This window comes from Macaca nemestrina, chromosome X, assembly GCF_043159975.1.
Source record: "Macaca nemestrina isolate mMacNem1 chromosome X, mMacNem.hap1, whole genome shotgun sequence".
In the NCBI taxonomy this organism is placed as follows: domain Eukaryota; kingdom Metazoa; phylum Chordata; class Mammalia; order Primates; family Cercopithecidae; genus Macaca; species Macaca nemestrina.
Genome location: NC_092145.1, coordinates 47,736,931 through 47,761,584, shown reverse-complemented (window position 1 = coordinate 47,761,584; position 24,654 = coordinate 47,736,931). Strand labels below are relative to the sequence as shown.

At 48.3% G+C, this 24,654-nt stretch overlaps 1 protein-coding gene across 4 annotated transcripts in view; it reads left to right on the top strand.

Annotated features, from left to right (window-relative positions):
- LOC105490445 (FERM and PDZ domain containing 3) overlaps positions 1-5,389 on the top strand; it is a 99,432-nt gene extending 94,043 nt beyond the window's left edge. For 3 of the 4 annotated variants that reach the window (XM_024795619.2, XM_011756063.3, XM_011756062.3), the window contains one exon: positions 403-5,389. In XM_024795619.2, coding sequence (XP_024651387.2) covers positions 403-3,491 — 3,089 coding nt within the window. In that variant the 3' untranslated portion in view covers positions 3,492-5,389. The remainder of the gene's footprint in view (positions 1-402) is intronic. The other variant, XM_024795620.2, reaches the window with a different exon arrangement.
- The last annotated feature ends 19,265 nt before the right edge of the window (positions 5,390-24,654 follow it).

Here is a 24,654-nt window from a genome sequence, read left to right as displayed (position 1 = left end):
CCTATACAGTCAGCCCTCTGTATCTGAGGGTTCTGCATCCACTGATTCAACCAACCGCAGATCAAAAATATTTGACAAAAAGAAATATGTCTATACTGAACATGTACAGATTTTTCTTGTCATTATTCCCTAAACAGCACAGTATAACAACTACTTACATAGCATTTACATTGTGTTAGGTATCATAAGTAATCTAGAGAGGCTTTAAAATACATGGAAAGATGTACACAGGTTACACGCAAATACTATGCCATTTCATATCAGGGACTTGAGTATCTGCAAGTTTTGGAATCTTCAGGAGTCCTAGAGCCAATCGCCCATGAATACTGAGGGACAACCGTGTAGAGCTGGAAAAGAACTTGATTTCAGTAAGCGTAACAAGCCCTATCCCTGTTCCTCCAGGTCTGATTGTGCTGGCCACAATCACTCCTGAATCATCGCTGGACTCGGGTCATGAAACCAACTCTTCAGAGCTCACAGACATGTCAGAGATGATGTCGGCCATGAAGCAGCACCAGAACACCACCTACTTCCTGGCCCAGCACCTCAACAAGGACAGCCTCCTTGCCCGCAAGGACCTGCCCTTCCGGATCCAGAGCTGTGCAGCCCAGGCCGTTCTTACGGCCCCTTACTCTCTCGGGCGCCCGGATCCCAACCCATCTCTCCAACCCATTGCCACAGGCCAGAGTACTGGCCCCACTGGCGCTCGGAGGAAGCTGCCCCAGTCAGAGGGCCAGGTACAGGGAGAACGAACATACTCCTTGGCAGTGCACCCAGCACTGTCCCCACAGCTTAGTGAACAGAAGAATCTGAGCCTGCTGTCCCCAGTTCCTGAGGACAAAGGGCCTGGCCACACTAGGGCAGGCCTAGAAATGTCACTGAGGGCAGCCACATCATCCCTCAGTGAAGAGCAGGTCTCTGAGCTGAGGGACAACCTGCCCAAGGAGGTCAGGTTGAGCCCCAAGCTTATCCTGGACCCAAAGGGCAGTGTGACCCCGGCCATCATCTCGGCTGCCCTACAGCAAGTGGTTCACAGTAAGAGTCTAGTCACTCCTGGTGGGGCTTTGGGGAACCCCCCCAGCAGGGGTGAGAGAAGGCTGGAGGCCAGCATGGGGAGGCCAGAGGTTAGCATGATGAGTAGCAGTGCAAATAAGAATCTGAAGTTCAAAATTAGCCCCAGTGCTCCAGAGACCTCACGGAATTCTCAGCATCAGCTGGGTGCAGAGGTCTCTTCCAGCCCCAGAGCACCCACAGGCAGCTGGGCTGAGAGCCTGCACCTCTCCCAACAGGAGGACAGGCTGCCTGTTCAAAATTTCCCTCCCAAAAGCTATCTTCTGCGAACAAGCCGAGAGTCAGTGGGCAAGCAAGCTACAGGGGACATGGCAGGCAAAGGTGGGCCAGAGGGTGGTAAGCCCACCCTGCAGAAGCAGGGCACCATCTCCAGCCAAGGAGAGAAGGCGCAGCTGGAGAGCACACCCAAAAGAAGCAAGCTCGAAGAGACCAGCCTGGTTCCCCGAGCTACCTACTCCATGGCTCTGCAGAGCCCCAGCTGCCAGTCAAGAAGCCACAGCCCCAGCTGCCAGCCCCATGGCCACAGCCCCAGCAGTCAGTCTCGAGGCCAGAGCCCCAGTTGCCAACCTCGAGGCCAGAGCCCACTGAGGTCTCAGGCTGCCAGCCGGCAGGTGAGCACCATGCCCTCTAGGAAGCTTGAAACAACTCTCAATGGAGCCCACTCGACCTCTGAAGGCCCTGCAAAACCCAAGTCATCCCGAGGTCCTTTCCGGCTACGCAATTTATTCTCTGCCACCTTCCCAACCCGCCAGAAGAAGGAGACAGATGAGCGGCAGGCCCAACTGCAGAAGGTAAAGCAGTATGAGCTGGAGTTCCTTGAGGAACTTCTAAAGCCACCAAGCCAGGGGGAGCTGCCAGGCACCGAGTACCTGCAACCTCCAGCACCTGGCCGCTGCAGCTGCCAGCTCCGCAGCAGCCCCGTGCAGCAGGGGCCGGGAATGTCCCGCGAGCAGAGGCGCAGCTGCGACTGCAAGCGCATCTGCCGGGGGGCCCGGCCGCAAGCCACCCAGACACCAGTGCCCAGCCTCCGGGGGAGGGAAAGGGACAGGGTCCTCCCTAGCCAGAGGCAGCCAGAGGCTGGCCCAGGCGTGAGCCTCAGCAGCCCCATCAATGTCCGGCGCATTCGTTCTACCAGCCTGGAATCCCGAGAGTGCCGATCGGACCCTGAGAGTGGTGTTTCGTGCCTGACCACGTGTGCCTCAGGGGGCGAGTGTCTGGGAGCTCCCAACTACAGGAAACTGATGCGCCGCTACAGTATCAGTGAACTGGACCAGGGTGACAGGGCCTCGCTGACCTCGGATGTCTACCCACATCCGCCCCTGGGCATGCTGCCCAGGGAGGCCAAGGAGTTAGAGGCAAGCCTGCCCATAGCCTTGGGTCCCAAAAGCAGGTCTCTGGAGTCACCGACGCTGGGAGACCCCTCCTACGTCCAGGTTGCCCCAGAGACCAAAGGCCCCAGACAGATGGCCGTGTTCTCACTGCCCGCGGAGGTGTACCGGAAGCCTGCCGAGCTAGACGAGGACAGTGAGAGCAGCAAGTGCTGCTCCATCCGCTACTGCTTCTACTACCGCAAGTGTGACATGGCAGATGATGCCAGTGATGGCAAGGATGAGCTCTCTTACTCTATCCCCATGAAGATTCTGCCTGGCATGAAGCTGGACGAGCAGGTGGTGCCTGTGGTGAGCAGGACCCTGCAGGTGCTAGATGCTGCTACCTGCAGCAGCAGCAGCCCTGAGGCCTCCCGCACTCAGGAGATTGACCTCCGTGTGTCCACCTTCGAGGGGAGCCTGGCCAAGATCAATGCCCTGCGGGCTCATGCCTATGGCCTCCCTGATGGCTTCCTGGCTGCCCGGCTGGACACCAACGAGCTGCTGACAGTCCTGCGGCAGTGTGTGGCCAGCCCCGAGGCCCGTGCCCCCAAGCCCTATGTCTCTCAGATCTCCGAGTATAAGCTCGAGCTAGCTCTCAAGTTCAAGGAGCTCCGGGCCTCCTGCCGCCGTGTGGCCAATGTGGACAAGAGCCCAACTCACATGCTGGCAGCCATCACGGGCAGCTTCCAGGTGCTGAGCAGCCTCATTGAGACCTTCGTGCGGCTGGTGTTCATTGTGCGCTCCGAGGCCCAGCGCCAAGAGCTGCTGGCCAAGGTAGAAGAGGTGGTGAGGAACTACACCTTCCTGCTGCGTGCAGCTGAGGAGTCCACAGCCCGTAACCTTAACCAGCAGCAGCAGCAGCAACAACAACAACAACAACAACAACAACAGCAACAGCAACAGCAGCAGCAGCAGCAGCAGCAGCAGCAGCAGCAGCAGCAGCAGGTGGCAGCAGCTGCAGGGGCAGCCACAGAGCACCCACCAGGCTCCCCAACTTCGGCGACTGTTATGAGCACATTCACCCACTCCTTAAAAACCCTTATTAAGTAGGGCATCTGCCCACACCTGTCCCCCTTCCCCAACCATGGCCCCAGGTTTGAGCTTTGTGGTCCTTGCATCTTGTGGTGAGTGTGTGTGTATCTGCTGGGCCAGTCAGGGTCCAAGAGCCCATCAGTCTCCAGGGAGTGGAAACTCTCTCGATTAAGGCTCTCTCTTAAGGGCTGCAGACTTAGCTGCCGCCCTGGGTGTCCTCACCCCTTCCCTGGCCTCTGGGCCTCACTGTGAGGAAAAAGGCCCCTCGTCACTCTGCTCACAGCAGGGCTGTATTTTATCTCTTCTCTCGGGCTGAGAAGTGACATCAGGCTCACTTCCTGCTCAATCCATGTTGGGCGCTGGGGGAGCCAGAGCCTGAAGCAAGCGGACCCTCAGGCCTTGAGCTCCTCGTGGCATTGGCTCCCCTGCTGGGAGCAATGGCAGTAGCAGCAGGCCACATTGCCGTGCCAAGGGGAGAGGGCGCTCAGTCCAGATGTGCCCAACCACCTTGGGCTCACACTCACCTGGCAGGTGCCACCCTGAGGGCCTGTGCCTCGGTGAGATGTCTGCAGAAAACAGCCACACTTGGCTGTTTGCAGCCGTCCAACAGGCTGCCAGCCTGGGGAGCCCTCACCTCCAGGTCCAGTAGCTCCACACCAGCCATCCCCAAAGTGCCCTGCCTCTCACTGATGGGCAGGGCAGCTCAGTCCACTAGGGAGCAAGCATCTGGAATCACCCCACTCGTTTTGGGTAAGGTACCTGGTGAAAACGTCTGCCTGGGGAGACCCAGTGCAGGCCTAGGAGCCCGCCCAGCCCAGCACAGGGGCTGTTGCTGCAGGCGTGAGGCTCCGCTCTCAACATCTCTCTACCAGATAGACTGTCCTTAGGAGTTTGACTAAGCTGTGGATTGGGGAGGGGGGTGGGGGGAGGGGGGAAAGGGGTAGGGGTGGGGGGTGTTGATGACTATATCTTAAACTTTTGGAAGCTAGCGTGATATGTTAATCCTGAGTATATGCTTTTGGCTGTGTATTGACCCTGTGGATTTGTCTCTCTAAGAAAAGAAGCTGAGCGCCTTACCTGGTGCAGTCGTGCACCTCTTTCTCCCTCTCTGGAGCCATCTGGAAGGGAATTCACACTGTTTAACATCCACCTTGACACACACCTCCTATCGCCACCAGCGCTGCCACCGCCGCCGCCGCTGCCACCACCACCGCCACCACCGCTGCCAACCCTCCCCCCGCCCCCCACCCCCATCCCCGCCCCCGCAACCTTCCTGGGAGTGAAGACACGGAGTCCCTACCAACTGTCCCACTGTAGGGAACAAAGAAAGCCAATGTTTCTTCTGTAGATTGCTTCTTGTTCACCTCTCCATATCTCCCCATTTCCCACACCCTTGTGCCCTGTGTCTGCCTCTGTTTCATCACTGTGTCAGAGGTCCATGTGAAATCTTTCATTCTGATGTGAGTTTTATAAAGATGTACACTGTGCTTAACCCCTGCCCATCCTTGGTAGCCTCTAGTACAATAAAGTCTCCCTGAGTGGTGAGTTCTCCCAGCAAGGAGGAGGGGAGTTTCTTCTGCAGAATCCAGCCCCTCCCTTCCTTGCTTCTCCTCCCCCAGGACCAAGTTGTTGAATGGGCCAGAGATGCAGCCAGCGGGGAATCCTTTTCCCCTCAGCCACTGCAAGCTGGAGTGCTGACATGGTCTTCTTTTTCTCCCAACTTCGCCACTCAGCCCCTGCCTGTGTCATTCCACTGCCATCCTTCACCTCTCCCTCAGCCTCATGGAGAGGAAACATTTTCTAATGTCTGTATATAGTATATATACTACATAAAATATATAAATTATATATATATACTAATTTATGTCTTGTTTTTCAAACAAGAATGATTAAATCTATTCATCTTACTATCCCAATAAGTCTTTGCGGTGCCTCTTTGTGGGTGTCCTTGTGTCCTTGAATTGTTGGTTGGTGGTGGCCCTTTGTGTGCTCCTCCTGGACCCCTGCTCTTATGTACTGGGAACTGGTGGGTGATGACAGCTAAGGACCCTGTTCCTCCCACCTCCGCAACACGCAGGGGATCCCCTTTGTTCCTCTTTGAAGCCTCCTGTTTCTCATGGGAGTTGGAAATTGTCTACCACTTTCTCTTGACCATGGGGCTTCTGGCTCACCTGGCCACCATGGCTGTGACCTCAGAGCTGAAGGGTTGTAGGTGGTGGTGGGGGGGGGCATGTGGAAAAACACAGTGTGCTCTGTGCCTAGTGTATCAGATGGCCTGGAAATTAGGATTTTAGGCCACTCCTCAGACTGGGGTTGGGAAATGGCGCCTCTCCCTCTGAACCGTGCCTTCTTGCTCTCAGAGTGCAGCCTGACTGCCTCGCAGTTTAGGCTATGGAATCCCTTGCAACAGCCGCTGGCCATGTAGTGGGGTGGGAAGGAGGGATTGTTTCCATAGTATGGAAGCATTAGGACCCTAATCAGAGCTAACCCTTCGGGCTCTTCAGAGTTACCCAAGCGTGAGAAATTATTTTGTTTCTCCTGTTTCCTAATTTTCTTCCGGTACTTACAGGTCTTCACTAGCCTATGAGGCATCTTTGTCCAAATTAGAAAAAGGTTCTTCCTGCTGCCCATGCCCCCATCATGACACCCTCTGAGTGATGGGCACATGGCTTGGTAATTTCAGCCCTGTCCAGCCCCACTTGCTTCATTGGCTAGGTATACAAGCTACACAATCGTGTATAGTGATCCTACTTAGTCACTTCCAAAGATTGATAATAGACTTTTTTTTTTTTGAGAGAGAGAGTCTCGCTCTGTTACCCAGGCTAGAGTCCAATGGTGTCATCTCAGCTCACTGTAACTTCCACCTCCTGGGTTCAAGTGATTCTCCTGCTTCAGCCTCCCAAGTAGCTGGGATTACAGGTGCCTGCCACTGCACCCAGCTAATTTTTTTTTTCAAAGACGGGGTTTCACCATGTTGGTCAGGCTGGTCTCGAACTCCTGACCTCAGGTGATCCACCCGCCTCGTTCTCCCAAACTGTTGGGATTACAGGCATGAGCTACCACACTTGGCCTACAGACTGCTTTTTTCCATGTCTGCAACGGTTATGGCTAAAGAGGTTTGGAAGCAAAGCATTGAAGAGGAGCCAGGGGCAGCACAGTCAGGCTGGGCTTCTCTGCATGTTCCCCAACACCAAGCCAAAGCTCCTCTTTAAACATGGGAGGGAACCACCGGCAGCAGCCCTTGGACTAGAGGCAGAGCTCTTCCGGGTGCTGCCTGCCAGGCATACTGTCCCAAAACACTAAGGTTGGGATTCAGTGCGAGTCAATGCCGTGATAAAGTGAAGCCCACTGCCACTCAAAATGACCCAACTGGACAATCCAAAAACTTGGGAGCCCTAAGGCCCTGCGCTAACTACACTGGTAGCTCCTTAAGGTCAGGAAACATTCTTACTTAGTTTTACACCCTGGGTACCCACCCACACAGTACCTGGCACATAGTAGGTATTCACATATTTGTAGAATGAATGAGTGTTGAATGAGATGACTGTCATGAGAGAGCCATCCCAGACTTGTGTGCGAGTAAAAAGGGCTCTGTCTCCTCTGGGAGTGGTTGATTTGGGGCAGTGTAGTTGGACATGGCTAGACAGTCTGGCATCCTATCAAAAGATGAGTTGGGGCCATCATCCCATGCCCCACCAACTCAGCTGAGTTTCACCAACTATTTTCCAAAAGCTCCTGAAACTCTCCTGAGGTGACTGACAGTCACCTCAGACCCAGGGTCATTCTCTGCAGTATCTGGGAGTGCAGGGAAAGACCATATTCCCACCAGCGTCTTCCTTGCCATCTTTGGCCTCAACCTGAACCTGAAGCTGATGCTGTCCAGTCACCCCATCCAAGTGTCCCAGAGCCTGACTCCTGCCTTTCTGACTTCAGCCACTTAAAGGAAAATGGGTTCATACTATTGGCATGGGCCCAGAATGCCAGTGGGTGCTGGCACAATCACATTTTTTTTCAAGCTGTTGTGAAGGCACTGTGGATAATAGGTAATTTCATCAGCAATGAATTGAAAGAACCTGCCTCAGCCAGAATTTTTGCTGCCAAAGAGGCAGGGGAGGCTCAACTGCCAGCATTGGGAGGGGGCATACATTTATGTCTCAGGATCAAATTCCTGCAAACAGCCAGTAGGATGAGGGTAATAACCACATCCAGTTCCAGGGTAATAGCCACATCCCATTCCTCATCCTGCAGCCTGGAAGCCAGACTATGGGTGTACATCTGGAGCGAGGAGGAAGTCCTCCACCTAGTCGGAGGAAATGACCTCTGAGGATTCAGTCCTGGTCCCTGGAGAAATGTCCTGGACACCAGGCGGGGTTCTTGGGTTCAATGTCCTTACCGGCTGGAAGCCACTGTAAAGTGGAAATGATGAAGACTGCCTTCTTGCAGGTACAGAACTGCTTGTTTCACATGAGCGTTTCTAGTGACTCCCACAAAGGCCCACGCATCCATGCACCAAGTCATTGGTTGATGCCACACCCCAGCATAACAGGAACATGTTCTGGTGTCCATGTGATGTTTTCAGCTGCAGGTTTACCTGCACTTAGGAATGAGGTAGGTTACCTACCACTTAGGAATGAGCTCAGGTTTAGCTTTTCCTGCTCTCCTGTCTGTGATGTCTTTCCCTCTGGGTATTGATTCCTCATTCTCATTTTCAAGGTTTTGGCTAAAAGGAATATGCATCTGTACCTTTTTGGGAGTCTTCCACAACACAGAAAAATTGAACTTTGCCCTTAAATAGGCGAAAACAACTGTGTATGAACACTTGCCATATGCCAGATACCCTGCTAAGTACTTTACACACATGATCTCATTTAATCTTCACAATAATCCTTTGAGAGAGGTACTATTATCATTTCCATTTATCAGAAGAGGAATTGAAGCCTAGACAAGTCACTAGCCCAAGGTCACACAGCTGGTAAGTGGTAAGCCTATCAGTTTTCAAACCCAGCCCATCATGCTTTCAACTACTACCCTACAGTACTTAGCCTGACCCCACCTTTCTGTGGATCCAGGATCATTCTCTGCAGCATCTGGAAGTGCAGGGAGGAACCCACCTTTGTGGGGTTTTTGTTGTTATTGTTAAACAGGTTCTCACTCTGTCACCCAGGCTGCAGTGCAGTGGCATAATCACAGCTCACTGCAGCCTAGACCTCCTGAGCTCGTGTGATCCTCCCACCTCAGCCTCCCAAGTAGCTGGGACTAGAGGTGCCCACCACCACATCCAGCTGATTTTTATTTTTATTTATTTATTTTTTTTGTAGAGACAGGGTTTTGCCATGTTGCCCAGGCTGGTCTCAAACTCCTGGGCTCAAGTGATCTGCCCGCCTCAGCCTCCCAAAATGCTGGGATTATAGGCATGAGCCACCATGCCCGGATTCAACCTTACCTGCCAATCACTTCTCCCGGAAACAGAGACATGGATGCAGCCACACTCATCAGAAGATGACCTGTAATTGCTGCTCAGGGTCCAGGCAGCCTGTGTGTAACAGGTGGCCTGTAACTGGAGTATGAGTGCAAGTCCACCTGTCCCCTAACCTATCTTCGCTGCTCTGCCCTTGCGTCACATGCCTCTTTGAGGGAGCCAGGGATGAAAGAGTATATGTGCATGGAAATTTGTGGGTTGAGCGTTATGTCCAAAAAGCAGCCTTCAAAAAATGCATGTGGCTCCCAGGTGGTCCCCTCATCCTCTACCATCTGCCCATTGTTATGGGACTCCCTGTGCTCCTCCACCTGGGGTCTGAGCCCCCCAGAGTATGTGGCAATTTTCTGGCAGATACAAAAAGCCACAGTCACAATGTGGCCCATAATCCTGACACATTTGAATTTTTCTCCAAGATTTTGGAGGAAAATATCATTCTGACGACACATTATTATTATTTATTTATTTTGAGACAGAGTTTCACTCTTGTTGCCCAGGCTGGAGTGCAATGGTGGAATCTTGGCTCACTGCAACCTCTGCTTCCCAGATTCAAGCAATTCTCCTGCCTCAGTCTCCTGAGTAGCTGGGATTACAGGCATGCATCACCACGCCCAGCTAATTTTGTATTTTCAGTAGAGACAGGCTTTCTCCATGTTGGTCAGGCTGGTCTCGGACTCCCGACCTCAGGTGATCTGCCCACCTTGGCCTCCCAAAGTGCTGGGATTACCAGCGTGAGCCACCACACCCAGCCCACATTAAATATTTTTATCTAAAAGTATCATGTGAGGAATGCAAACACGAATGCCTTTTAAAGATACATATCATTTCAAAGACACTTGAGTCTTGTGTCTGATACTTTCAGTGACATTCCCATAGCCATCTACCTAGCGTCCAAGTTCACTCTCTTCAACTAATAGAGATGCTTGGATGGAAGTATTGACACACTTGGGGCCCATCAGATGAGCCAGCTGTTGCATAAGCCTCAAGGGGAGGATAGCTGGGACCCATCTATTTCCATGGATCTGGGCACAGGGTGGGGGTCAAGTGCTTGTTCAGGGATATGAGACCTGGAATGGCCAGGTAGGGTGGCTCACGCCTGTTTTCCCAACACTTTGGGAGGTAAGACAGGAGGATCGCTTGAGCTGAGGAGTTGGAGACCTGAGCAACATAGCAAGACCCCATCTCTTTAAAGAAAATTAGCCAGACATGGTAGTACATGCCTGTTGTCCTAGCTACTCAAGAGACTCAGGTGGGAGGATCCTTCGAGCCCAGGAAGTCACACTGCCACTGCGCACCAGCCTAGGTGATAGAGCAAGATCCTGTATCTAAAAGAAAAAAGGAGAAAGACCTGGAGTGACAGGGTGTCAGAAAGGGACACCAAGAGGAGATGGGGCAGCATTATCAAAGGCTCCCTCCCCTTCCCTGCCCCTGCCCCCCAACTGTTGCCTATTACACACTTTAGCAGCAGGTCAGCCCCAAGCCCAGACTGAGGGGAACCAGCCGGAGATTTCTGCATCTGCAATGAGCAAGCAAAGTAGGGAAGCTGTGTGGGCTAGGCTGAGCAGCTCACCCTAGAATCAGGGCTCAGTTCTATTTTTCAGCCCAGCCACTGACTTGCCATATGATGGGCTATACGTCATTTTACATCTTTGGGCCTCTCCTCTAAAGTGAAGATGACTGAGTCTTCAGCCTCCCTCTATGGCTGTGAGGATTAATGAGGTGATGCTGAAAACGCAGCTGTAAAAATCCTGAGTCTTAGCTGTACAAGCTTAACAAGTGCAAATCGAACTGCCCCATTTGCAGCTGGTCCACAGAAACTAATTAAGCTTGCACCAAGGGCCTGGAACTAGAAACTTGGCCAACAGAGCTTTGGGGGACTGTTTTCTCAAAATATCTATTGCTCTCAGGCAAAGCCGTTTTCAGTCAGTTTCCCTCAAAAAAGACATGCAAGACCTCTTTTCCTCTGGGCCTTTTTTTTCGAAATTGCGAAGCCAGCTCACTTCCTCAATGGAGAATCCCTGTCCTCAGTGGACACAGTCTGGTGAACACAAAGCTCATCTTGGCCTTTGGCCAATACCCCTCACATGTTTCTCTGACATCCTCCTGCTCTTCCTCCATCTTCATCCTCCTTGCTAAAAGCAGCTGTAATTAAAGGAAGCTTGAATTTGTAATTTTTCCTCAACATTTAGGCTTAATAGGAAAGGGTTTTTGTTTTGTTTTTTGTTTTGTTTTGTTTTTGTTTTTGTTTTAAAGAGAATAAACATGCCAGGCACAGTAGCTCACACCTGTAATCCCAGCACTTTGGGAGGCCAAGGCTAATGGATCATCTGAGGTCAGGAGTTCGAGAGCAGCCTGGACAACATGGCAAAACCCCTTCTCTACTAAAAAGACAAAAATTAGCTGGGCGTGGTGGTGCATGCCTGCAATCCCAGCTACTCAGGAGGCTGAGGCAGGAGAATCGCTTGAACCTGGGCAGCAGAGGTTGCAGTGAGCCGAGATGGCGCCACTGCACTCCAGCCTGGGTGACAAAGTGAGATTCTGTCTCAAAAACAAAAACAAACAAAACAACAACAAAAACCCACCTTTTTCTCTTCCTCTCCCCAAGCAAAACCTGGTATCATAGACATGTTACATGTTGTACATCAGATCTCTAGACTTCATCCTACATACTACAGCCTACATATTTACTACTTTGTATCTTTTGAACTGCATCTCCCTATTTTCTCTGCCAGGGCAATATAATGAACTTCAGCCATCTGATTAACTGAATAAAGCACTTTGTGCTGGGCATAAAGGCTTCCTACAATGTCAGATATACTCATATCCAATGCAGAATGCAATGAATCTGATTTTTTTTGAGGCAGAGTCTGGCTCTGTCGCCCAGGCTGGAGTGCAAGGGCACTATCTCAGCTCACTGCAACCTCCGCCTCCCAGGTGCAAGTGATTCTCCTGCCTCAGTCTTCCAAGTAGCTGGGACTACAGGTGTGCACCACCACACCCAGCTAATTTTTGTATTAAAAGAAAAAATTTTTTGAGACGGAGTTTCACTCTTTTCACCCAGGCTGGAGTGCAGTTCCTTCTCTCAGTGGCACGATCTCTGCTCACTGCAACCTCCGCCTCCTGGGTTCAAGCAACTCTCCTGTCTTAGCCTCCCAAGTAGCTGGGATTACAGGAGTCCACCACCATGCACAGCTAACTTTTGTAGTTTTAGTAGAGATGGGATTTCACCATGTTGGCCAGGCTGGTCTCGAACCCCTAACTTCAGGTGATCTGCCCGTCTCAGCCTTCCAAAGTGATGGGATTACAGGCATGAGCCACCACGCCCGGCCATGATTTTTTTTAATTGATATGCATGCTGTGTTACCTAGGTAATGTGGCCGTCAGAAATCCCTTCTCTCAATTATGTGATTATAACAGTGGGGAGTGCCCAAGCCACTGAGGTAACATCTGTTCTCTCTGCCTTCTCTAGAGCCCTAATCACTCAACCCCTCAGCCTGCTCCCTTATAAACCAAGGATCTCAACTGCCCCTCCCTGATTCACTCATATAAATTTGAGAATAAATCTGCAGTATGGGCAAGCCATTTGCAGTTTCTTGGAAGTAAATGCAATTCCTGCGTCCTAGTTTGACTTATAGCCAAAAAAGCCTACATGGCCTTGGTCACCAAGGACAGAATTGGTAGTAAAGCAAGGCAGCAAAGACAAGCATCCCTGCCCCTTTCCTAACCTGGCACAGCAGGAATGTACAATGCCTCCAGGGACCTGAAAAGACTCAAGGAACCAAGAAGAAACTGGACAGATTTTCCCTGCTGAACAATGAAAGAGGCTTTTATTTGATTTGCAGTTCCTGCTGCCCTGAGCCCATATTAGCTTGGCTCTGTAACAAAGTTGCAAGCGAAGAAAGCCCTACACCATGAGCCAGAAGACTTTGATTTGACTTGTAGCTCTTCCAAAAACTAGCTGTGTGACCTTGGGCATTCACTTCCCCTCTCTGGCTATCAATTTCTTACATATAAAATGAATGGGTTGAACTAAAGGGTCTATTAGCTTTTAAAAAGCACCTTTTCTCATCATACTTTCACTTAAGCATTTTTAAACAAAGGCAAGTACTTCCAGCATCACTCAATGTTCCCCAAGTCAGTAATTAAACTGGGAGAACTCCCCAGTTCATAAAACTTAAGCACCAGAACAAACTACAAAGCTCACTTGGCCCTGCTGTTTTTATCTAATCACCTTCTGTCAGGAAGGACTGAAACCTCCCATATTTTAAATCCCTACATGATTCTAGCTCCCCGTCATGCTGACCTTGTACAATAACATCTATATTCACAAGAAACCAACTCGCGGGGACCCTAGAAGAGTGAGACACATCTAAAGGTTTCAGCCAAATCCTATCTAAGGTAAAACAAGCCAGCTTCACTTTATGAGATAAATCTTCCAGAACAGGACTCATTTTAAGATCGACTTATATTAATAAAACCATGATTTACATGTATAAGTCCTCTGCTCTTTCAGAAGACTCCTATGTTGAAGTCTTTGGAGAGGCCATTAATAGTCACCTCCTGGCAGGGCATGGTTGCTCATGCCTGTAATCCCAGCACTTTGGGAGGCTAAAGCGGGCTGATCACTTGAGGTCAGGAGTTCAAGATCAGCCTGGCCAACCCCGTCACCCCTGGTGAAACCCCATCTCTACTAAAACAAAAATACAAAAATTAGCCAGGTGTGGTGGCACGCGCCTGTAGTCCCAGCTACTCAGAAGGTTGATGCATGAGAATCGCTTGAACCTGGGAGGCAGAGGTTGCAGTGAGCCGAGATTGTGCCACTGCACTCCAGCCTGGGCGACAGAGCCAGACTCTGTCTCAAATAAATACATAAATAAATAAAGTCACCTCCTGAGATATCTGTCAGTGTCAATCCAGATTTTCAATTCAAATCTTTAAGTGTTTAAAATGCATTCTCGGCCGGGCGCGGTGGCTCACGCCTGTAATCCCAGCTCTCAGGGAGGCAGAGGTGGGAGGATAGCTTGAGCCCAGGAGTTCGAGACCTGCCTGGGTAATATAGCGAGACCCCGTTCTCCACAAAAAGGAAAAAAAAAATGCATTCTCTCTGAGGCTGATCTATGCTAGAGACTGTAAGAGTTATATAGCCTCTGCCCTCAGACAGCCTGCATTCTTGCTGAAGACTCAGAGAATGTAAGGTTGGGAGTCTGTCAGGAGATCGAGACCATTCTGGCTAACATGGTGAAACCCCGTCTCTACTAAAAATACAAAAAATTAGCCGCGTGTGGTGACACGTGCCTGTGGTCTCACCTACTCGGGAGGCTGAAGCAGGAGAATCACTTGAACCCAGGAGGCGGGGGTTGCAATGAGCCGAGATCCCGCCATTGCACTCCAGCCTGGGTGACAGAGCATGACTCTGTCTCAAAAAAAAAAAAAAAAAAAAAAAAGGTTGGGAGTCTGTGCCCCAATAGAAGGACCAACTCCTGAGAGGTAGTGAGGCCAGGATGGGCTGCAGCATGGGCAGTCTCTACATCTGTGATAGACTTTGTGGTGACCTTTGAAAGCTCTCTGGCGTGCTTACAAAAGTGAAACACCCACCTGCCACCAGTTGGCATTGAATTGGGGGTTGGCTGACAAGGCCAAGGAGGGAATATGAGCAATGAGAGTAGGTCACACTAGCTTCAAGAGGGAAAAACTGGAGCCGACATAGGAGAAAGAAAAGAGAAAATACCCTGAAAGAAATGCTAATACCCAGGAGTGGGCCAGGTTGCTTGAAGATGAAAAGGAAGCCCAGCTAGTCAAATCTTCCACTGGGCTGCAAGAAGCCCACTGTGCTGGGGATCAAAGTGGCAGGCTCAGAAAAGGATGATCTGGTCCTTCAGGGAGGAGAGGAGGGGGCTTCTTTCTCTCTGTCTGCTGTTAAAGTTAGTGCTCAACAAGTCTGTTTGTAAAGCTTCTTAGAGGTAAGGGTCATATTTTATTCATTTCTGTAATCTGGAAGCTGAGCGCTATACAGTACTTTGTCCACAGTTGCTGCCCAAGAAATGCCTGCAAAAGGCTGGGCACGGTGGCTCACACCTGTAATCCCAGCACTTTGAGAGGCTGAGGCGGGCAGATCACAAGGTCAGGAGATCAAGACCATCCTGGCTAACATGGTGAAACCCCGTCTCTACTAAAAATACAAAAAAGTTAGCCGGGCATGGTGGCAGGAGCCTATAGTCCCAGCTACTCGGGAGGCTGAGGCAGGAGAACGCTGTGAGCCTGGGAGGCAGAGCTTGCAGTGAGCTGAGATCGTGCCACTGCACTCCAGCCTGGGCGATAGAGCGAGACTCCGTCTCAAAAAAAGAAAGAAAGAAAGAATGAAATGCCTGCAGAATGTCGGGTGCGGTGGCTCACAACTGTAATCCTAACACTTTGGGAGGCTGAGGTGGGCAGATCACTTGAGGCCAGGAGTTTGAGACCAGCCTTGGGCAACATGGTGAGACTCCGTCTCTACAAAAAAATACAAAAAATTTTACCTGGGTGTGGTGGTGCACACGTGTAGTCCAGCCACTTCGGACGCTGAGGTGGGAGGATTGCTTGAGCACAGGTTGCAGTGAGCTGAGATGGCGCCCCTGCACTCTAGCCTGGGCACCAGAGTGAGACCTTGTTAAATAAATAATAAATAAATAAATAAATAAATAAATAAATAAATAAATAAAAATTATCATGTCCCAGCAAAAAAATACACAGCAACAAAAAGAAATGCCTACAGAAGAAATGACTGATTGGAACAAGTGGATGAATTTAGACTCTCCTATAATGCCTGGGATCTCAAAGGGAGGTATAGCCAGCCAGACCAAAACATCCCACGAGGTGGGGAGAGGGTGGGAGCCCTTCCACTGAGAAGGGTGTTTACATAATTTTCCCTGAGCTTTGGAGTTGGTTGGAAATATGAAATATGGGGAAGAGGGCAGCCCTCAGCATTTTCTAGAATTATCAATGCTCTTCCCTTCCCTTTCCTTCTAGGTCAGAGTTCAGAGCTCCCCTCATCTGGACTGCATTCAGTATTCTCAAACTGGCATTCAAAGCCCTCCACAGTCTGGTTTTATATCAGTCAGGGTCAACCAGAGAAAGACAACCAGGCTGGGCGCAGTGGCTCACACCTGTAATCCCAGCACTTTGGGAGGCCGAGGTGGGTGGATCACCTGAGGTCAGGAGTTTGAGACCAGCCTGACCAACAAGGTGAAGACCCGTCTCTACTAAAAATACAAAATTAGCCAGGCGTGGTGGCACATGCCTGTAATCCCAGCTACTTGGGAGGCTGAAGCAGGAGAATTGCTTGAACCTGGGAGGCAGAGGTTGCAGTGAGGTGAGACCATGCCATTGCATTCCAGCCTGGGCAACAAGAGCGAGCGAAAATCCATCTCAAAAAAGAAAAAAAAAAAAAGAGAGAGAGAGAGAAGGAGAACCAGTACAAGACATATATTAAGAAATTTATTGTAAGGATTTGGCTTACGTCATGGTGGGGGCTGGCTAGGCTAGTCTGAAATCCGTGTGGCAGGCCATCAGGAGGGGCAGGCTGGAATTCGGGGCAGTAGCTGAAGCTGCAGTCCACACATGGAATTTCTTTTTCCTTACAGAAACCTCAGCTCCACTCTTAAGGCTTTTTAATTGATTGGATCAGGCTCACCCAGACGAACTAGGAAAATCTCTGTACTTAAAGTCGACCCATTATGAATGCTAATCACATTTATAAAATACCTTTACAGCAACACCTAAATCAGTGTTTGATTCAATAACTGTGACCACAGTCTACTCAAGTTGACACATAAAATTCACCATCAGCTGGTGCAACAGCACATGACTGTAGTCCCAGTTACTTGGGAGGTTGAAGCAGGAGGATCACTTGAGCCCAGGAGTTTGAGACCAGCCTGGGCAACATAGCAAGCCCCTGTCTTTAAAAACAAAAAAAATCTGACCATCACAGGCTTCTAGCTGCCTTTCTTGCCTGAGCTCTGAACACACCCTTCCTTGCCTCACCCCACACATATATTCACCTGCCCATGGCCTTTGTTAAAGCTCTTCTCCCTGCTCTGTATCCTCAGGTTAATATCTTTGGTCTTACCTCACCCATTTTCTGCAAGACCCTTCCCAGATTCTTTCAATATGATCATGTTTCTCATGCCCCCATTATTAACCTTATTTCTGTAAGTATCTGTCTTGTCTGCTCCACTCAAGGGAAAGGATAGTGTACTGTTAATTCTCTGTAGGCACACCCTCCAGAGGCCCTGGTATATAGGTACTCAGCACATTTCTTTTGAATGACAGTATATCAGATTTACAGAACTCGCCATGATTTACATATAATTCTGCCAGTTTTTAAAAATCTCTTATGAACTTAATGCCTACCTGACACATACATTTTCCCTATTCTGATGGTCTAATTTGTCCATGTTCATCCATCCCTAAAAGTTTGAGTAGATTTTTTTCTTTCTTTTTTTTTTTTTTTTGTTTGTTTGTTTTGTTTTTTGAGACGGAGTCTCACTCTGCGGCCCAGCCTGAAGTGCAGTGGCGTGATCTCGGCTCACTGCAAGCTCCACCTCCCAGGTTCATGCCACTCTCATAACTCAGTCTCCCGAGTAGCTAGGACTACAGGCGCCCACCACCACGCCTGGCTAATTTTTTTTTTTTTTTTTGTATTTTTAGTAGAGACGGGGTTTCACCATGTTAGCCAGGATGGTGTCGATCTCCTGACCTTGTCAGAAGATCGCCTGGCCTCCCAAAGTGCTGGGATTACAGGTGTGAGCCACCGCGCCTGGCCTTCTTTTTCTTTTTTTGAGATGGAGTTTAGCTCTTGTTGCCCAGGCTGGAGTGCAGTGGTGCAGTCTCAGCTCACTACAACCTCCACCTCCCAGGTTCAAGCAATTCTACTGCCTCAGCCTCCCAAGTAGCTGGGATTACAGGCATGCACCACCACATCCGGCTAATTTTGTATTTATTTATTTATTTTTTTGGTAGAGACGGGGTTTCACCATGTTGGCAAGGCTGGTCTCGAACTCCTAACCTCTGGTGATCCACCTGCCTCAGCCTCCCAAAGTGCTGGGATTACAGGCATGAGCCACCACGCCTGGCTGAGGACATTTTTTTTCCTAAAGTATTTTAATTCAAATCTCCTCAAAGAGATTTAAATTAAATCTCTTACCGTGCGAGGTGGCTCACGTCTGTAATCCCAGCACTTTGGGAGGCTGAGGCGGGTGGATCACTTGAGGTCAGGAGTTCAAGACCAGCCTGATCAACATGGTGAAACCCCGTCTCTACTAAAACTACAAAAAATTAGCTGGGCATGGTGATGGGTGCCTGTAATTTCAGCTACTCAGGAGACTGAGGCAGGAGAATCACTTGAACCTGGGAGGCGGACTGAGGTTGCAGTGAGCTGAGATCGCACCACTACACTCCAGCCTGGGCGACAAGAGCCAAACTCCATCTCAAAAATAAAAATAAGTAAATAAATAATCTCTCAAAGAGTAATTCCTTGCCCACATACCCTGATTGTGCTTATCTTTCTAGAGAGAAATAAGGAGCAAAGATAACATTCTTTCCACATACGTTTACATTCCACAGATAGCCAATCAGATCACAGCACTTAGTTTTTGCCCTAATGGAATGTTTAGTTCCCCACCCGCCCCATCACTCAGACGAAGTCTTGTTCTGTCACCCAGGCTGGAGTACAGTGGTGCAATCTCAGCTCACTGGAACATCTGCCTCCCAGATTTCAGCAATTTTCCTGCCTCAGCCTCCCGAATAGCTAGGATTACAGGTGCCTGCCACCATGCCCGGCTAATTTGTGTATTTTTTGTAGAGACAGGGTTTCACCGTGTTGGCCAGGCTGTTCTCGAACTTCTGACCTTGTAATCCGCCCACCTTGGCCTCCCAAAGTGCTGGCATTACAGGAGTGAGCCACTGCATCTGGCCTGTGTTTAGTTTTAAACTAATGAGTCCAAGCTTCTATGATAATTTATAGGCATACCTTGAAAATATTGTGGGCTCAGTTTCAGACCACCACAGTAAATCAAACATTGCAATAAAGCAAATCACATGAATTTTTTTTATTTCCCAGTGCATATAGAAATTACGTTTACACTACATTGTAGTCTGTTAAGTGTGCAATAGCATTATGTCTAAAATAACAAGTACATGCCTATATTAGGCTGTTTTTTTGTGTTACTATAAAGAAATACCCGAGTCTGGGTAATTTATAAAGAAAAAGAGGTTTAACTGGTTCACAGCTCTGTAGGCTTTATAGGAAATGTGGTGCTGGCATCTGCTCCTGGTGAGGACCTCAGGAAGCTTCCAATCATGGCAGAAGGTGACAGGGAGCCAGCATGTCACATGGCAAGAGCAGAAGCAAGGGAACAAAGGGGAAAAGTGCCACACTCTAAAACAACCAGATCTCCCATGAACTCAGAATACAGAACTCAATCACTATTGAAGTTCAGCACTAAGCCATTCACGAGGGATCCACCTCCATGACCCAAACATCTCTCACCAGAACCGTTTCCAACTGGGGATTACATTTTAACTTGTCATTTTGAGGAAACATATATCCAAACCATATCACTACCTGAATTAAAAAATACTTTATGGTAGGCTGGGCACGGTGGCTCATGCCTGTAATCCTGGCATTTTGGGACGCCGAGGTGGGCAGATCACTTGAGGCCAGGAATTTGAGACCAGCCTGGTCAACATGGCAAAACCCTGTCTGTACTAAAAATACAAAAATTAGCCAATAGTGGTGGTGCACGCCTGTAATCCCAGCTACTCAAGTGGCTGAGGCATGACAATCGCTTGAACCCAGGAGGCGGAAGTTGCAGTGAGCCAAGATCATACCACTGCACTCCAGCCTGGGTGACAGAGTGAGACTCTGTCTCAAAAACAAAAACAAAAACAAAAACAAAAACAAACAAAAAAACTTCATTGCTAAAAAATGCTAATGATCATCTAAGCCTTTAGCAAGTAGTAATCTTTTTTGCTGGTGGAGGATCTTGCCTCAACATTGAGGGCTGCTGACTGATTAGGGTGGCTGTTGCTAAAGGGTGAATTGGCTATAAAAATTTTCTTAAAAAGACAACAATGAAATTTGCCACACTGATTGACTTCCTTTCACAGAAGATTTATCTGTAGCATAAAATGCTGTTTGATAACATTTTAGCCACAGCAGAACTTCTTTCAAAGTTGGATGCAATCCTCTCAAACCCTGCCACTGTTTATGTAATGTTCTAAAGCTTTTGTTGTCATTTCAACAATGCCCACAGCATCTTCACCAGAAATAGATTCCATTTCAAGAAACCACTTTGTTTGCTCATCCGTAAGCAAAGGAAAAAAAAAGAGAGAGAGATGACTGCTCATCCATTCAAATTTTATCATGGGATTGCAGCAATTTAGTCACATCTTCAGTTTCCACTTCTAATTCTAGTTCTCTTGCTATTTCCACCACATCTGCAGTTACTTCCTCCACTAAAGTCTTGAACTCCTTAAAGCCATCTGGGAGAGCTGGAATCAACTTCCTCCAAACTCCTGTTAATATTTTGGCCTCCTCCCATGAATCATGAATGTTAATGGTATCTAAAGTGGTGAATCTGGTGTCCCTCTATGAACTGAAACTTTCTATGGGGTTAATCCAGCAGCAGCATGTACCCTGGAAAAAGGAGGAGGTGACAACAAGAAAAAAACTGATAACATGGAAGGCTTATGAATATTTTGATCCAGTTGCCATGTGGGGAAGCCCAAGCTAGTCATGTAGAGAGAGAGACAAAGAGGTCCCAGCCTCCCAGTCAACACTACTAAGACCCTAGATTTGTGAATGAAGCTATCCTGGATAGTCCAGCCCCAGTCACCATCTGATTATAACCAACACCAGCTACATAATTTGTGGAGCCCAGTGCAAAACAGAAATGCAAGATCCATTGTTCAAAAGTTATTTAGAATTTTAAGATGGCAACAGCAGAGCATTAAACTAACTGCAAGGTCCCTCTGAGTGTGGGGCTCTCCGCAACTACATAGGTTGCATGCCTGTGAAGCTGACCCTGACTGCAACCTTATAAGATATCCCAACTGACACCATATGAAGCATAAGAACATTCCAGCTGAGCCCTGCCCAAATTCCTGACTGCAGAATTGTGAATAAATACAATAGTTGTTGTTTTCAATCACAAAAAATAAAATGAAATAAAATGGTGAATCCTTTCCAGAAGATTTGCAATTTACTTAGCTCAGATTCATCAGAGGAATCACTATCTATGGCAGCCTTACAAAACATATTTCTTAAAAAATAAGATTTGAAAGTCAAAATGACTCCTTGATCCATAAGCTTCAGAATGGTTGTTGTGTTGGCAAGCATGAAAATAGTTTTAATCTCCTTGTACATCTCCATCAGAGCTCTTGGCTGACCAGGTGCATTGACAATGAACAGTATATTTTGAAAGGAATCTCTCTTTTTTTAGCTGTAGGTCTCAACAACGGGCTTAAAATATTCAGTAAACCATGCTATAAACAGATGCACTATCATCCAGGTTTTGTTGTTCCATTTATAGAGCACAGGCAGAGTAGAATGTAGCCTAATTATTTAGGGCCTTAGAATTTTCAGAATGATACATGAGCATTGACCGATGCAGTCAATGGCTGCATTAGCTTCTAACAAGAGAGTCAATCTGTCCTTTGGAGCTTTGAAGCCAGGTATTGACCTCTCTAGTTGTGAAAGTCTTAGATGGCATTTTCTTTGAATAGAAGGCTTTTACCATCTACACTGAAAATCTGTTGTTTAGTATAGCCATCTTTATCAATAATCTTAGCTAGATGTTCTGGATAACTTGCTGCAGCTCCTACATCAGCACTTGCTGCTTCACCTTGCACGTTTATGTTACAGAGATGGCTTCTTTCCTTAAACCTCATAAACCAACCTCTGCTAACTTCATACTTTTCTTCTGCAGCTTCTTCATGTCTCCCAGCCTTCGCAGAAATGAAGGGAGTTAGGGCCTTGCTCTGGGTTAGGCTTTGCCTTTTTTTTTTTTTTTTTTTTTTGAGACGGAGTCTGGCTCTGTCGCCCGGGCCGGAGTGCAGTGGCCGGATCTCAGCTCACTGCAAGCTCCGCCCCCCGGGTTTACGCCATTCTCCTGCCTCAGCCTCCCGAGTAGCTGGGACTACAGGCACCCGCCGCCTCGCCCGGCTAGTTTTTTGTATTTTTTAGTAGAGACGGGGTTTCACCGTGTTCGCCAGGATGGTCTCGATCTCCTGACCTAGTGATCCGCCCGTCTCGGCCTCCCAAAGTGCTGGGATTACAGGCTTGAGCCACCGCGCCCGGCCTAGGCTTTGCCTTAAGAGAATTTTGTGGCTGGGTTGATCTATTCAGACCACTCAAACTTTCTCCATATTGTCAGTAGAGCTGTTTTGCTTTCTTATCATTCATGTGTTCACTGGAGTAGCACTATTCATTTCCTTCAAGAACTTTTCCTTTGCATTCACAACTTGGTTAACTAGCACAAGAGACCTAGCTTTCAGCCTGTCTCAGCTTTTGACATGTCTTCCTCACTCAGCTTAATCATTTTTAGCTTTTGATTTAAAGTGAGAGACGTGCAACACTTCCTTTTACTTGAACACTTAGAGGGCACAGCAGGGTTATTAATTAGCCTACTTTCAATAGTGTTGTCCCTCGGAGAATAAGAAGGCATGAGGAGAGAAAGGGAAATGGAGGAATGGCTGGTCAGCGGAACAGTCAGAACATAGAACACACACAACATTTATCAATTAAGTTCCCTGTCTTACATAGGCATGGTTCATGGCATCCCAAAACGATCACAATAGTAGCATCAAAGACCACTGATCATAGATCACCATAACAGATATAAAATAATAATAATAAAGCTTGAAATATTGCAAAAATTACCAAAATGTGACAAAGAATCACAAAATGAGCACATGCTCTTGGAAAAATGGCATCAATAGACTTGCTCAATAGAGGGTTGCCATAAACCTTCAAGTTGTAAAAAATGCAGTATCTGCAAAGCACAATAAAGTAAAGTGCAATAAAGTGAGGAATACTTGTGTCTGGAGAGAGGATCTATAGTGGTCATAAAATTCTCAAAGCGGTCCATAATCTCTAAAAGGTTGAGATTCACAATGTCTTTACCATTCCTCTTCTTAAACCCTACAGCTACTGGCATAGTTAATGACATTACTAACTTGCTCTCCCAATCTGGTTTGCCTGCCTCCAATCTCTTCCCTGTTCTTCACCCTACACAGAAAAGTTTACCTAAAGCACAGTTATGATCGTGTCATGCTCTTACTCCAGAACAGTCAATGGCTTCCTATTGCTTGCTGAATGAAGTCCCAATATGGTACTTGATATTCCAGCAAAACTAAACTATTTTCTCTTCTTCAAAACCTCTCTCTGCTTCCTCATCTTTTCTTCCTGCCTGGAAGAGCCACCTCCTCCCAATCATTGCCTGTCAAAACCCTACTCATCAATCAAAGCCTAGTTGGTGTGCTCTACCTCCAAAAATATTTCCCAGGATACTCCATGCAGAGGTGATATCTTCTACCTCTGGACCTGCACAGCATTTTATTTGGGACTTATAGGAGACTTCTAGTTGCATACCCAAAATTCACTTTCTCTTCTTTCTGGGAACGGGGCCACCTAACAAAACATTTCCTAGTCTTTCTTGCAGCTAGGTGCGAATTGTGACTGAGCTCTTGCCAAAGGGATGTGACAAAGTGGGATGGACAAATTTCATCTCACTTGCTTAAAAGGAAATCCCTTGCCTAGACCTCTTCTCTGAGCTAGAATGTGGATGTGTCCATGACCTAGCATGGAGCAGAATCATCCCACTGGCTTAGACCAGCCAACCTGTTATGCAAGAGAGAAATAATTTGTCTTACTAAAGCCGCTATATTTTAGAGTCTCCTTGTTACAGCAGCCTCCACGTTATCCAAGCACAGGCTTCTCTATGGTAGTGTATTACACTGTCTGTGCTTTGTAATTGTTTGTATAAATGTCTTACCAACTTTCTTTGGAAGTTAACTCCTAATCGGTCTTCCTGCTTCCTATCTTGCCTCCTACACTCTGTTCTCAGTAGCTGGGGTGATCTTTTTAAAAGGGAAGTTAGATCATGTCACTCTTTGCTAAAAATTCTTATTCAGTAAAAGCAAAAACCCCTAAAATAACCTATAAGGTTCTGCATGATCAGCACTCTCCCCACAATCACTTTTTTTTTTTTGAGACAGGGTCTCTCTCCGTTGCCTAGGCTGGAAGGCAGTGGCGCAATCTCGGCTTACTGCAATCTCTGCCTCCCAGGCTCAAGTGATCCTCTCACCTCATACTCCCCAGAAGCTGGGACTACAGGTGCTTGCCACCATGCCCGGCTAATTTTTGTATTTTTTGTAAAGACAAGGTTTTGCCATGTTGCCCAGACTGGTCTGCAAATCCTTAGCTCAAGCGATCTGCCTGCCTCGGCCTCCCAAAGTACTGAGTTTTACAGGCATGAGCCATCGTGCCCACCTGAGTCCCCCAGTCACTGTTTTGTTTTGTTTAGACAGACTCTCACTTTGTCGCCCAGGCTGGAGTGCAGTGGTGTGATCTCCACTCACTGCAGCAACCTCCGCCTCCCAAATTCAAGTGATTCTCTTGCCTCAGTGGGACTACAGGTGCCCATGACCACGCCTGGCTAATTTTTG